The sequence below is a fragment of the Peromyscus eremicus genome, chromosome 8a (assembly GCF_949786415.1).
Source record: "Peromyscus eremicus chromosome 8a, PerEre_H2_v1, whole genome shotgun sequence".
Lineage (NCBI taxonomy): Eukaryota > Metazoa > Chordata > Mammalia > Rodentia > Cricetidae > Peromyscus > Peromyscus eremicus.
Window position 1 is genome coordinate 98712582 of NC_081423.1, and position 14149 is coordinate 98726730.

General features: G+C 49.5%; 1 protein-coding gene across 1 annotated transcript; it reads right to left on the reverse strand.

Annotated features, from left to right (window-relative positions):
• Positions 1 to 328: 328 nt before the first annotated feature.
• LOC131917122 (alpha-N-acetylgalactosaminide alpha-2,6-sialyltransferase 1-like) lies at positions 329 to 10748 on the reverse strand. Its single transcript, XM_059270755.1, has 9 exons — positions 10630 to 10748; positions 3360 to 3861; positions 2398 to 2566; positions 2134 to 2305; positions 1804 to 1942; positions 1469 to 1572; positions 1188 to 1277; positions 1002 to 1101; positions 329 to 815 (listed from the first exon to the last, which is right to left on the reverse strand). Exons 1-9 carry the CDS (start codon positions 10746 to 10748, stop codon positions 624 to 626), a joined length of 1587 nt encoding a protein of 528 aa, XP_059126738.1. The 3' UTR covers positions 329 to 623.
• Between the last annotated feature and the right edge of the window lie 3401 nt (positions 10749 to 14149).

Consider the following 14149-nt stretch of genomic DNA (forward strand, 5'->3'; position numbering starts at 1 on the left):
AAGCACTACCCCGGCAGAGCGCTGCCCCGGCAAAGCACTCCAGAACAGGGCCAATCGGCTCTGTCCATCCCAAAATTCACCAAGACTTCTCTTCCCACCGCAAGGAGAGGCAATCCGCGCTCGGACGCTCAGCTGCCGCCCCCTGTCGGCTGGAGCCGCTACTGCACTATTTGAGCAAATCGCAGGCCCTTTGGTACCCAACTGGGGCATTAAGTCTAAATGAAGATTTTGTTGTTGGTGTTTTTTGTTTTGTTTTGTTTTGTTTTTGTTTTTTGTTTTGTTTTGTTTCTTCCAACCACTACCCAGTGCCTCAATCTGTTCCTTAGTGTCGTTTTAGGTTCCAGAGTCCAAAATCCTGAAGACAGAGTTTGAAAAGTAACATAACGTCAAATGAATTGTTCGGGGTTTGGCTCAAATTCTAAGTGTGAGGTTTGAGCAAGAAACTACCAGAGCCTGCAGTGACTTTCCAGAGGACTCCAAACCCTTGGTCTCTGCACAGCTGTTCCTTGGGACTCTCGAAGGGCTTGGAGCAGGTTTGAGTCCTGGGAGATGCGTGGGGACATCTGTGGAATCCTTACACCCTGTGCCGCTGGTGATCCAGAAGACTCCTGAAGCCTAGCTGGTCAGTTCTTTTCTTTTGGATTTTCTGGACGCTGGTAGAGGCGGATGATGCCTTCATCATGCAACCGCTTCCAGACTGCTTTCTCTAACTTGAAGTCATGGTTTATGTAAAAGATCAGCCGTTTCCACAATTTATCATAGTAATGATCAGAAAAACGCTCGTGGCCCTGGGTGATGAAGCCATAGGCACTCACCTGCAGAAAGGTTGGGAGGGCTGGGACTGCACTGGCTGTCTCTTGGGGCCTCCCTCATTCCTCTATCCTGGCTCTGTCCCTAGGGGTCTGGATGCAGGTTCCTTGGGTGCTCATGCATGCTTATGCCCACTCCCTGTTCCCATCAGAGGTGTGCAGCCACCCCTGGGCCATGCTCTGCAACCTTACCTTGTCACAGAGATGAAGGGCTGTAAGGAGCAGGAGGGCTCCAGTGGTGGGACGGTATATTCTCCAGTGGGCAGTGTCCAGGGTCTTTGACCTCAGAAACCTGTTCAGAATATCCAGATCCCCAGCTGTCAGGAGACAGCAAGGATGAGAGGGACCACAGCTCCTCCCCGGGCTTTCTGCCCTCACCTGTTCTTCATGTAACGGATAAAGTCTGGATGTAGCAACAAGTATCTGTCCATGTCCAAGGCATCCCGGAAAGCGTCCTGGGGCCTGTGCCTGTAGTCAGGGATGGATCACTCAGGACCTGTTCTCTTACCCGGCCTGTTGGAGGCCAAGTCAGGGTCATGGTGTGACCACTATCCCATCTCCAGGTGGCACAGAGGCAGTCCCCCCTTCTAATGCTTTTGAAATCAGCCACTCACTTCTCAGTCTGGCCTGGACTTTGGGGGCAGGAAAGGAAGTGATACCTGAACCAGGAAAGTTTGGTTTTTGCCAGGGTCTGATTCAAAAACATCGCTTCTAGCCACTCATAGTCCCGGGTGCCTTCCAGGAAGTGTAGATACCGTACATCCTGAAGACCAAGGACAGGAAGCGGTTCAGGAGTACTGTCTTGAGGACCGGGGGCGGGGGATGGCCTGACTCTGATTCCAGACTGTACACTGGCTCTCCCATGGCCCGGGTGGCTGTTCTTACTGCTCTTGCCCTCATAGGAACGGAGCTTGTGATGTCCCAGACTCATAGCTCTCCTCTGTGACTCCCTTGGCCTGAGGCTGTGTGCCCATGCCCATTCCTCTCTTCTCACCTTCCCCAGAGGCACATGCTGGAAACCTCGACGACCCAGTGTGAGGATTGACTGGACCAGGGAGAAGGCAGTGAAGCCGTAGAAGGATGTCCGGGTCCCCACATCCTGTTCATATCCTTTAATAACAGCTCCACTCAGCCTATAGAGAAAGATCAAACTAGATGGTCTGAATGGAGGAGAGAATTTTGTGGAGGTGGGAGAGCAGGGATAGAGCAGGGAAGGCGGGAGTTGTCGACACACTCCATTTTCTAGTAAAGACATTGGGGACACTTGTCAGGTCCCCATAATAGTCCCTATCTGCAGACAAGGGGCTGGAGATGGAGAACATACCGGAAAACGTAGTCATGGCTGTCTATCTCCTGGCCCACGTGTGAATCATTCAGGATGCCCCCGTTGCCCACCACAGCACAGGTGATGCAGCTGGAGTTCCCCGAGGGGAGGTTGGCCAGGAGCAGCTGCTGCTGGGGTACCGGAGGGAAGCGGGTCACCACCTTCTCTACCACTGGAACAGAGCAGGGCTCCATTCAGAGTCCCGAAAGGAGGCAGACCCCAGACAGGACGCCGGCTACCCTCTGCCCTGAAGTAAGGACTCACAGGACTGATTGAGCTCCATGAAGCCAAAGGGCGGTGCAAAGTGTTCTAGACGGTCCCACTCGCTCTGAGTGAAGTGTCCAGAGTCCAGGAAGAGAGTGAGGTTGGGCAGAAAGATATTCTGTAGCCACGGTGACTTGGAGGCCCTGATCTTCAAAGAGTCGGGGCAGGTCTATGTGAGGGAGGCCATGTCAGGCAAGGGAGTGGTCCAGGAAGGCCATTAGCCAGGGGCTGGGCTGGGTGTTGCAGTTTGAAAGCTCCTGCCCTGCTCCCTCTTTCATTCTGGACCCCATGTCTGGCTGCCTAATTCTCCATGTCTGGGCCCACCTTAGTCCCAGAAAACAGGCCCCCTCGGCTCCTAGGCAGTTAGTTACACCTTTGCAAGTCCGAAGGCCACACGTGGTACGTCCACGGTACCATTGGGACTATGATCCTGTTCTGTGTATATACACCAACAGGTGTTCAATATTAGCCTCCTGGGCAGGGGTGGGAAAGATCAGGGAGGTGCATGGGGTTGAACATGTGCAGTTTTTCCTAAGCCTGGAAGAGAGCGAAGGTACTAGATTAGGCTTTCCAGGGATGGCAGTGATCCTGGGAGGGCAGCAGCTGGGCATGAGGCTATGGTCTTGTCCATCAGTCCCACAACCATAGAATAAGGATTTACGCCCCACACCCCAGAACTGGCCACACTCTGTCCCCACAGATTGCTGACCTGCCCCAGGCTCTCTTCAAGGGTTTCAAGGCAAACCCCTCTCCACCCACACCTTCCTGAGTTGCCCAGACCTTGACTCTGGACCTGCCTTCTCCTCCCTGACCTTGGCTGTCACAGGAAGGAAGGATGGCCCAACAGCAGCACTGGGCCGAGCACAGGGTGGGTCAAGGTCAAGACTGAAAGCTGAGCCTGGAGGAAGGGGCTGCTCGGGGTGGGGGGTGGAAGTTGAGGAAGTGGGGAGGTCCCAACTCACCGTCTGCAGGCCCCCCACATCCAAGCTGTATTCTTCCTCAAAATCCCACTGAGGCTCAGACTTGAAGTTGGAGGCCTTCAGCCTTTGGCCTCTTTGTGTGGTGGGGTGGGGGAAAGAGGCAGGGGATGGGTTGGCCTGGGCCTCCTTGTCCTTGGCTGGAACGGCTCCTGTGGCCGTCAGTTTCTTTTTCAGCCTTGTAAACAGTGCTCCTGTGGCTGTCAATATTTTACCCCGACTTTCTGGAACAAGTGTCTTTGCTGCAGGCTCTGTCATGCTCTGATGTTTCCCCAATGCTGTCCATGTGGTCATCTCCTTCCTCTTCTCTTCCCCGTCTCCTCTGGCTGCCTCACTGTCCTGATTCTGCAGGCCCAGCTCCTCTGTCCTGACAGAGGTCGTCTCCTTGTCTCGAACTCTCAGTGGCAGCTCCATGATGGGTCTGTGGGGTATGGCCTTCTGTAGCATCTCCTGAGGATTTTCTTTATTCTTCTCTATAAACTGATACCTGAACACAGATAACTCTTGTTGAAGGTTGGATATTATACAAACAGGCCAGAAACATCACTGCTCAGTGAGCAGGAGTGCTTACTGTGTGAGCATGAGCAACTGAGTTTGCATCCTCAGCACCCACATTTAAAAAAAAAAAAAATCCACTGGGCGGTGGTGGCGCACACCTTTAATCCCAGCATTTTGGAGGCTGTAGCAGGCAGATCTCTGTGAGTTCGAGGCCAGCCTGGTCTACAGAGTGAGCTCCAGGAAAGGCGCAAAGCTACACAGAGAAACCCTGTCTCGAAAAACCAAAAAAAAAAAAAAAAAAGAAAAAAAGAAAAAAAAATCCAGCATCAATCCAGCCATGCATGTACCTGCAACCCCAGCACGGTCCTCCTTTATTACTCTCTATTTCCTGAGGCAGAGTTTCTCACTGAACCTGATGCTCACTAACTCAGCTAAATTGGTGGCTGACCAAACCCCAAGAATCCTCTAGGATTACAGGCTGGTGCCGATGGGTGCTGAGATCTGAGCTCAGATCCTCTTGCTTGTTTGGTAACCGCTTTACCATCTGAGCCATCTCCCCAGTCCCTGTTTTTCTGCTCTTATGTTAGTCTGTTGAAAGCCATCTGTGATGGTTTGAGTGGAATGGTCCCCATAGCTCTTATGTTTGAATGCTGGGTTCCCAGTTAGTGGAACTGTTTGGGAAGGATTAGGAGGTGTGGCCTTGTTGGAGCAGGTGTGTCACTGGGGGTGGGATTGGAAGTTTCAAGAGCCTGAGCCAGGCCTAGTGACTCTCTCTGTCTGCAGAGCGCTCTCATCACCACACCTGCCCACCTGCCTGCCGCCATGCTGTCTGCCATGATGATGATGGACTAAGCCTCTGAAGCTGTAAGCAAGCCCCAATTAAATGTTTTCTTTTATCAGTTGCCTTGGTCTCTTCACAGCAATACAGCAGTAACTAAGATAGCCTCCTTCCATTATGCAGCTGGTATCAGGTGCCCTGGGAGTCCCAACCTGTTTTCTGTTTCCCTGACTAAGCGAGAGACTTACTGAGGCTGTGTGAAAGAAAAAAGAAAGAGCATGAAATGGACAGACGCACAGATCTGAAAGTCTGAGCACCTCCCCTCCCCTGCTCATGTGCTTGGAGGGAGGATTCTTAGTCTTCTGACTCCTGGCCCCTTCCATCTGTATGGTGGACTACTGCTCTTGCCACCTGAGGAAAGCCTCCTGGCATTATCCACCAACAATGTGCAGGGCATCGAGTACAAACTGCAAATGCAGGGGCTGGCATGAGGCCCAGCAGGTGAAGTCGCTGACTGTCAAGACTGAGGATCTGACTTGGATCTCCAGGACTCACATGGTGGAAGGAGAGAACCAACCCCAAAGCTGTCTTCTGACCTCCACACACCTGCCATTATATGTGTGCCCCTCCTCCCAAAATAAAGAAGTAAAATTGCCAAGGGTGATGGCGCACACCTTTAATCCCAACACTTGGGAGGCAGAGGCAGGTAGATCCCTGTGAGTTCCAGGCTAGCCTGGTCTATACAGTGAGTCCCAGGATATACAAGGCTATGTAGAAAAGTCCTGTCTCTAAATAAATAAATAAATAAATAAAAGCCAGATAGGTAGCTCAGCAGTTAAGAGCGTGTGCTGCTCTCACAGAGAGCCTGCACTCAGTCCTTCCAGTGCTCACATGGTAGCTTACAGCCACCCGTAACAGTTCCAGGGTATCCACCACCTTCTTCTGGCTTCCACAGGCACCAGGCACGCACATGGTACATCTAGATACATGCAGGCAAAACAGTCATACACATGGAAAATTTTAAATAGCCAGGCAGTGGTGGCGCACGCCTTTAATCCCAGCACCCGGAAGGCAGAGGCATGTGAATCTCTGTGAGTTTGAGGCCAGCCTGGGCTACAGAGTGAGTTCCAAGACAGCCAGGGATACACAGAGAAACTATCTATATATATGTAAAAAATAAAATAAATGTAATAAATTAAAATGTATATTTGACAAGTGTTAGTTCCTTCCCTCTCACACTCCTGTTGTTTTGAGACAGGTAGTCATGTAACCCGGGCTGGCTTCTAGCTCACTATGTAGCAGAGAATTCCCTCAATTCCTCACTCTCCCGCCTCCATCTCTCAAGTGCTGGGATTACAGGCCACACCACTAGGTCCAGCAGGGAAATGGACTTGAACAAAAGCATTTGAATTATGTACAGTCAATTTGAAAGCATCGCTAATTCACTCAAAGTCACCGGTAATGCACTGGTGTCCTGCTAAGGGAGGAAATCAAAACACTGGTTGATGTCATTTAACCAAGACTTGAGTTCTCTATTTCACTGTCCCTGTCCATCTGTGCCTGCATGAAGGCTGTCTTGTGAATCTGTCCCTGGTTCTGAGTCTGTCAGTGAGTGACTGCATGTGTCTGTCCCTGACAAAGGGCTTTGCTCTGTCTGTTGAACGGCACAGAAAGCGTCACACAGGGAAGGGATGGGACACTCTAAAGGAATCTTCGACAGAGTTTTACAAGGGATTAAGTCATTGGCTCCAACAGACCCAGCTTCCAGTATCACAGATATCATTGTTTATCAAACAATATCCAAATGTTCTGTCCAACATTTTATAAGATTGCTTCCAACGTCTATTTTTATTGTTTTCAGGAAATGATATGCATGCATTGTTCTCTGGGTCAGGGACACCAAGGAGTACAGAATTTAGGGTTGTAGCTATGCAGTAGCTCCGGTTGTAAAAGTTGGTTATATGGCAAATTCAAGGCAAGGAAGCTTGTTATGCTGTTAATACTTGTTATGTTGTTATATAAAAGGCAGGTTAAACAGGCTGATTACACAGTAGAATAGACAGTCTTAAGTCTTATGTGATCTTAAGGTGTACGATTAACTCTGGCTCTGGGAAAAGTTCCAGTCTCTTGATCTAAGAGACATTTTCATAGTATTGCCACAGAGGACATAAGAACAAAGATGTCACTCAATCGCGGTTTGTTAAGTGTCTGTTCTGGGCAGGGTACGCTGATGCACGTACATATATAGACTGCAGATTTGAGTAAGGTCAAAGGTCGGGACGGGACAGTCGGAGATCATTGCTGTTAGAGGCAGAAGGCAAGGTGGATCCTCCCGCTCTGAAGAAATGCAGCCTGTGAGGTGGGCGATCACCTCTGTTAACCTATCCTCCTGGCCTGCCTTCCCCGGCGAGGGCCGGCTTTTGGTTACATTGTATCTCCTGTCTTCCTTGGAGAAAACACACACACACACACACACACACACACACACACACACACACACACACTGGTCTTATATAGAAAATGCATTTGTGTGTGTGTGTGTGTGTGTGTGTGTGTGTGTGTGTGTGTGTGTGGTTTTTAAGTTTGGTTTTGTTGTTGTTGTTTTTCTATTTTCGAGACAGGGTTTCTTTGTGTAGTGTAGCCTTGGCCATCCTGGAATTCTCTCTGTAGACCAGTCTGGCCTCTACCTCATAGATTTGCCAGCCTCTGCCTCCTGAGTGCTCGAATTAAAGGCGTGCAATATCACCACCAGGCTATTTTTATTTTTAAATGATGTTATGTCTATGTGCGGGTATGTGCATGAGAATTCAGGCACCCACAGAACTCGATGTGAGTGGTAGAAATCAAATCCTGATCCTTTGCAAGATCAGTACTCATGCTTAACTGATGAGTCTCTCTAGCATGCATATTTATACAGATACAGACATGTGTATTTATATATATAAATATATATATATGTATGTATGTATATATATATGTACATTAAAAAATTAAGACAGTTTTCATGCATCCCAGACTGGCCTCAAAATCACTGTGTAGCCAAGGATGACTTTGAACTTCTGATCAACCTGCCTCCACCTCTCAAATGCTGGAGTCACAGGCGTGCCCTACGCTGCCCAGTTTGAGCAGTGCTAGTGGTCAAACTCATGGCTTCAGGCATGCTAGGCAAGCACCCTACCAACTGAGCTACATCCCCAACCAAAGTGGGTGGGTGTTCCACACTGAACAGCTCACAGCACACAGCATGGACGGCTGTGTGGAGAGATAAAGAGCCCCTCTTTGGAATCTGTCTAGAGGAAAGGGTGGCTCTGAGAGATGTTCTGTAGATGCTCTGGTTACTTGGTGACGTGTTTAAATTTTATGGGAAGCCACGGCAAAGAGGGACAAAGTTATGTAGTCTAGTTTCACTTAATTCTCTATAATTAAATATACCTATAATGACTAGGTGTATCTGTGTGAGTATATATATATAGGTGTTCCCTTATTCTCCCGCACAGAGTTCAGTGAAGGTTTGAGAAGTCTTTAGATGCTGGTTGCTCTGTATGCTTGGACTCCAAGGGGCCTGACCTTGTACATGGGCTGGGTGGGCTTGAGGAGAGCATTTTTCTATAAAGCCTCTAATTCAGAGAGACAGAGCAAAGTGCTTGTAGACAATCCCCAGGCAAAAAGCAATTTAATTTCATAATTCTGGTCTGTATGAGAGATAAAGATACAAGACATTGCACTCCAAAATACATGAATTAGGAGCAGGGGAGATGGTTCGGTCGGTAACATGCTTGCTGCTTAAGCCTGAAGACCTGGGTTCAATCCCCACCACCTCCACAGAGCTTGTTGTCTTGAGGGGCAGAGACTAGAGGGTTCCTGGTCGCACCGGTGCCCTCATTGCTTAACCAAGGGCCTTCTTCCTTGACACACACACACTGACTGGCCTTATATAGAAAATGCTCACTGGCCATGCAGTGGAGCCCGGCTGGCAAGCTCTAGGTTCAGGAGAGACCCTACCTCAAAAAAGGAAGGAAGACACCTGATGTCCGCCCTCTGGTCTCTACACCCACACCACAGGATAGAGTAGTTCTGTTCTCTTCCCAGTGTACTTACACAATGGACAACTGATTGACATTTAGCCTTCAGAAGTCTCTAGACCAGAAATGGACACCAGTCTGTTTACCATACCCGTTAATGCGGGAGCCTGTGCCTTTGGCTGGGTTCAGTGGCCTGGAGTGATTCTCCTGCAGCCCACTGCTACTAGAAGCTTCTCTCTAGCAACCTTGGAGTCCTCTTCTAGGTATGACCTTTGACACTGTGACAGCTGTTGTCATCTACAAATGCACACGACAACTGAGCTATCATGTGACAAAAATAATTACAGAGGGTTCGGCATAGCCGCACAGGCACTCGGGAGGCAGAGGCAGGCAGATCTGAGTCTGAGGGTAGCCTGGTCTACACAGCAAGTTCCAGGACAGTCAGGGCTACATAGTGAGACTTTGTCTCAAACAAACAGAATCCCCACAGATACAAACACATCTTCATAGCGCAAACAAAAATCAGTATCTTCTAAATGAACTCTTGAAGTGAACAGAAGTATGGAGGCATTTGCAGGAGACTTAGAAGATGTTTTGCATTTTTGGGAGGAGTGTTGAACCAACCTTCCCCCAAGTCACAATCTAATGACCACAAAGGAAAGATGGACAAATCTTATCCAGGTAAAATGTGTTCCTAAACCAACATGGTGGATCACACCTGCAGTCTCAGCACTTGGGAGGTAGAGGCAGGAGGATCGGAAGTTCAGAGTCATCCCCAGCTACATAACCTGCAGGCGTCAGACTCAGGTTACAGGATGGAGATGCCTGGGTTTGAGCCCAGCTCTGTGACAGGCAGAGCGGTGTAATGCTGACTCACCTTAACTGTCTGTCTTCCTCACAATGAGGAGTGAGAAACTGGAGCGTTTAGAGCAGGGCCTGGTGCAGATCCACACTGCAGAAGGGCCAGCTCCGATAATGTGAGCGCTGGGCACACCAGAGTATTAGGGAGTAACAGAGTCAGGGAGACCCTCACTTCCTGATTCACTTCTCTGTACTTAAAAACAAAAACAAAACAAAAAACTGGGTCTGCTGTAGCTCAGGCTGGACTACTAACTTTCTTTTTTTTCTTTTTTCTTTTTTTTTTGGTTTTTCGAGACAGGGTTTCTCTGTGTAGCTTTGTGCCTTTCCTGGAACTCGCTTTGGAGACCAAGCTGGCCTCGATGGACTACTAACTTTCTATGCAGCTGAACTTGAACTCCTGATCCTCCAGCCTCTGCCTCCCCAGTTTTTGCTCATGCTGGGCAAGCAATCCACCCACCGAGCCACATACTGAGCTTGTGGGTACTTCTCCCCTGTCTCTGTGACAGAATGAATGTATTGTTTTAAAATGTTGAGCTGTAAAAACCAAAAAAGCTTTTTCATCGAGTCTGGGAAGAGGGTCTCACTGTGGAAGATGTGCTAAATGTTCTAGAAGTTCCTGTGGAGGATTCCTTTGGGGATGACTTGACGTTTCCCCCGACCCCCACCAACGGGAGGTCTTAAATTCTACTGACTCAGTGTTCAGGGTGAGAATGCCTCTGAGACACAGGACATACACAGGCTAAGTCTTTGCTTCGGGTCAAGGAGAGTGGCACGTAAGAACAAGCCCTTCTTCAGCTGCCCTATTACTCACCAGCCCTTGGGGGCAACTTGCCTTGTGTCTTGTCTGCCCTCTGGAGACTCAGTCCATGAGTTCCCAACTCCTGCACAAGCCTCCTGGGATTCTGGGCGCCTGGGTCACCACCACCACCTCCTCCATCTGCATCTCTTCTGAGTTCTGACACTGGCCTTCCTTCCAGGGGTACTTGATCAGACTCCTGACCTTAACACCCCATGTGGACCCCCAGGTGGCTCAGAGTTCCCCAGGCCTCCTCACTGGGTAGTCTTTCTGGGAATCACAGGATCGGCTCCTTCTTACCTGGAAGGCTTTGTGCGAGGCTCCTTCATGAAGGAGGGCAGGATGAAGAACAGAGCCAACATAGTCAACAGCAGGACGCCTGGACTCCAGGGAGGCAGTCTCCAAAAACAGGTCTTCATGGTGGTTGACTGGTTGCTAGAAGCATGTGTGATGAGAACAAGTCCCTCGAGGCTATGTACAGGTCACACAGCCTCCTCCTTCAGGTGTTCAGGCCAGGGACTGCTGGCCTTCAGCCTTATATCTAGCCACTGGGGGAGCAGAGGAGGGAAGGGAAGGGTGGAGTACTGCTTTAAGTTGGCATGGATCGAAGGAAGAGAAACTCCTTCTGTTCAAACAAGTTCTTTTTTTCTTTTTAGTCTCTGAAGCCAAATTCTGGAGAATTATATGAGACCACATATCTATCATAAACAGCCTCACTTTTATCTGGTCACATCCTCTGCCAGCCTCATCCATAAATGAGAGAAGCAGGGTCTCCACCACACTCAGGTGCTCATCCACACTCGGGTGCTCACGGTAGGGACCCCACACACAATCACCATTGCGGGCCAACTTTCTGAGCTTCTCTGAAATTGTGACTGGAGATGCACTAGCAAGTAGCATGTCTGAGACTTGCTCGCATCCAGGGACCGTGGAAGGCTTCACAGAAAAGGTGCTCGCAGTGGGTCTGGGGAGAAGGCTCGATGGTTCACAGCACAGGCTGCTCTTGCAGAGGATCCAGGTTCAGTTCCCAGAACCCACACGGCAGTTCACAACCATCTGTAACTCCAGCTCCAGGGGATCTGCTGCCTCCTTCTGACCTCCATGGGCTCCTGCACACTTCTGCACAGACATACTCTCAGGTGCAGATTTCCAGAAGACATAGAAGTTTTGTGGATTCTTACTTCTAGGATGCTGGACTGTACAAGCACTCAGGATGCCAAAGTCACATGGAAGGTGGGGTTCTGAAGGTCTCAGGGCCTGGGTTCATTGCTCACATTGTCTCACTGCTCCGGTTTCTGCCCAAAAGCCCTTGGCCCTCATCCACATCACGCACCAGCGAGTGCCTCACCCACCCTCTTAGGGACAAGAGAGGAGCTAGCTAGCAGGCTCCTAAGAAGCTGGGGCTTGTAAGACAGCTAGTGGGTTTAAATCCCACAATGCACGCTGCAGCTCCTGGCACCAGAACAGGGGGAGCCCTCCCTTTCAGGGAAGTCTCCTTCTGTCTGGTCTCACTGCCTTTCTCTCTGTCTTTCTGTCTGTCTGTCTGTTGTCTGTGTGAGTCTATAAGCACTTTCTGAATAGGCTCGTGTCAAGTCCTTGCTCTTGGAGCTGAGGTGAGGGCCCAGTTGGTCAAGTGTTGTTTTGCAAGGGTGAAGATCTAATTAGTTCAATCCTCAAAAGCCACATGAAAGGAAAAAAAAAAGTGTGTGGTGGGAGCCAGGTGCTGGCTGTTCGACCCTGGTGGCCTGACTTTGATCCGAAGAATTCACGGAAAGGTGGAACAAGACCCAACTCGGTAAAGCTGTCCTCTGACATGAGTGCCCCACCTCCAATAATAATCATAGAGTAAAATCAAAATAAAGCAGGGCATGATGGTATGTGCTTACAATTCCAGGAATGGGGAGTCAGAGACAGGCAGGTCTCTGGGTTCACAGGCCAGTGTAGGCTACTCGGTGGTGTGACACCAAAATGGGAACAATCTACCTGGCAGGTTAATGGGAGACCAAAACAGGAAAAATAGACCTTGCAAGTTAAGGGTTCTGTTTGCAGTTAAGAATACGTTCCTGTTTGTCCTGTGTTAAGCCCTTGCAAGGTAAGGTTTCTATTTGTAATTAAGAAGTTCCCATTTGTCCTCTGTTAAATCCTGAACAAACAAACAAAAAGTTAGTTCTTGTTTGTCCTGTGTTAAGCTCTTGCAAGGCAAGGTTTCTATTTGTAATTAAGAATAAGTTTGCCGGGCTGGAGAGATGGCTCAGAGGTTAAGAGCACTGACTGCTCTTCCAGAGGTCCTGAGTTCAATTCCCAGCAACCACATGGTGGCTCACAACCATTTGTAATGAGATCTGGCGCCCTCTTCTGTATACATAATAAATAAATAAATCTTTAAAAAAAAAAAAAAAGAATAAGTTTGCCGGGCAGTGGTGGCACATGCCTTTCTAGATCTCTGTGAGTTCGAGGCCAGCCTGGTCTACAGAGTGAGTTCCAGGACAGGCTCCAAGAGCTACACAGAGGAAACCCTGTCTCAGAACCCCCCATACACACACACACACAAAAGAATAAGTTCCTGTTTCTTAGCTCTAATGTAAACTTGTTGCAACCCCATCCACATGATGTACATCCTTACCGTTGTTCCTCCTTGTGTCTCTTTCTAACAATGTGTAACAGCCATCTCTCCCGCCCCTGTCAACAGCTTATCTCTCCTCTAGGAGGAACTTCAGGAAGACACCAGGGGCTGCTCTCTCAAATCCTGACTTAGCCGACTGGCCAGTCCCAGGTGCACCCCAAAATACGGCTTGTTTTAATTTGACAATTGTGATTTGTTCTTGTGGATTTGGTCTTTCCTCCTCGCAATTCTCAGGTTTAACAGTGGGTACCCAGACAGTGAGAGACCCTGTCTCAACAAAAGGTGATGGCTCATGGGAACGACAACCAAGGCTGTCTTTGGCCTCCACCTGCATATGCTCACATTTGCTGCACACACACACAGGAGCATGCATACACACACGGGAACAAGACGCCCTTCAAATGCTGGCACCCGGAATCTCATCCCCCTGGCCCGACTGTTTGTCACGGTATGCAACCGCAGTGCACAGTGGGTAGGCACTCCCTTAACTCCAGCATTGGTCTGACTAAGCAGTCTCTCTCCTCTCCTCTTGTCAGGCCCAAAAGAAGATCAGACCAAAGACTATCTGTGGTTCCTATTAGCACACCAAAGTATGCTGGCCTTCAGGTTCTCTTAGCATCACAAATGCTGCCACAGAGTCCATGCTGGCATCCTGGCTCTTCTCAGCTCATCACCCCCTACCCTAAACTTCTCCAGTTTTATGGGCTTCCCTTCCCCCAGCTTCTCATGGAACCCTGCAATTTTGGAAATGAGCACTCTTTTGCCCTCACTCCCTGTCTTCCCTTCTCACTCTCCCCTCACTCTCCTCTCATAGCTAAGTCCAGGCCACGTTCCATCTACCTCTTTCTCTCCTGGCTCTGGACTACTACCGATGTGTCTGGCTGTTCTCCTCCTCATATTCACAACACAAACCTTCTCCTCAGCCATACCTAGGAACGGTCATGTTTATGTGTCACCCGACTCTCTGAGAAGGGCCCTGCTGGCAGTGTCCTCTGCCTGGCACAGGTATGGAGACCCAGCTGAGTGCCTGGTGTCACGGAACTACTATGTACAGTTCAGGCTGTGCCTCACACTGTTTCGAAGTGGGTTAAACTGGAGATCTGGAAGCCAGCGGCAGGTTGAGTTATCCCTAGGCCTTTTCTTGGTTCTTACATTCTAGCCCAAGGCTGCTCTAGCATGTGCCTGGGCAGAGTGGGA

What these genes read in the sequence shown, in the direction of transcription:
- LOC131917122 (XM_059270755.1), bottom strand. Translation starts at nt 10,748, where the DNA reads ATGAAGACCTGTTTTTGGAGACTGCCTCCCTGGAGTCCAGGCGTCCTG. An exon ending in AGCCATGACTACGTTTTCCG is followed by an intron (nt 1,943 to 2,133) that starts GTATGTTCTCCA and finishes CTTTCTCTATAG; the next exon opens with GCTGAGTGGAGCTGTTATTA. An exon ending in ATCCGTTACATGAAGAACAG is followed by an intron (nt 1,102 to 1,187) that starts GTGAGGGCAGAA and finishes TATTCTGAACAG; the next exon opens with GTTTCTGAGGTCAAAGACCC.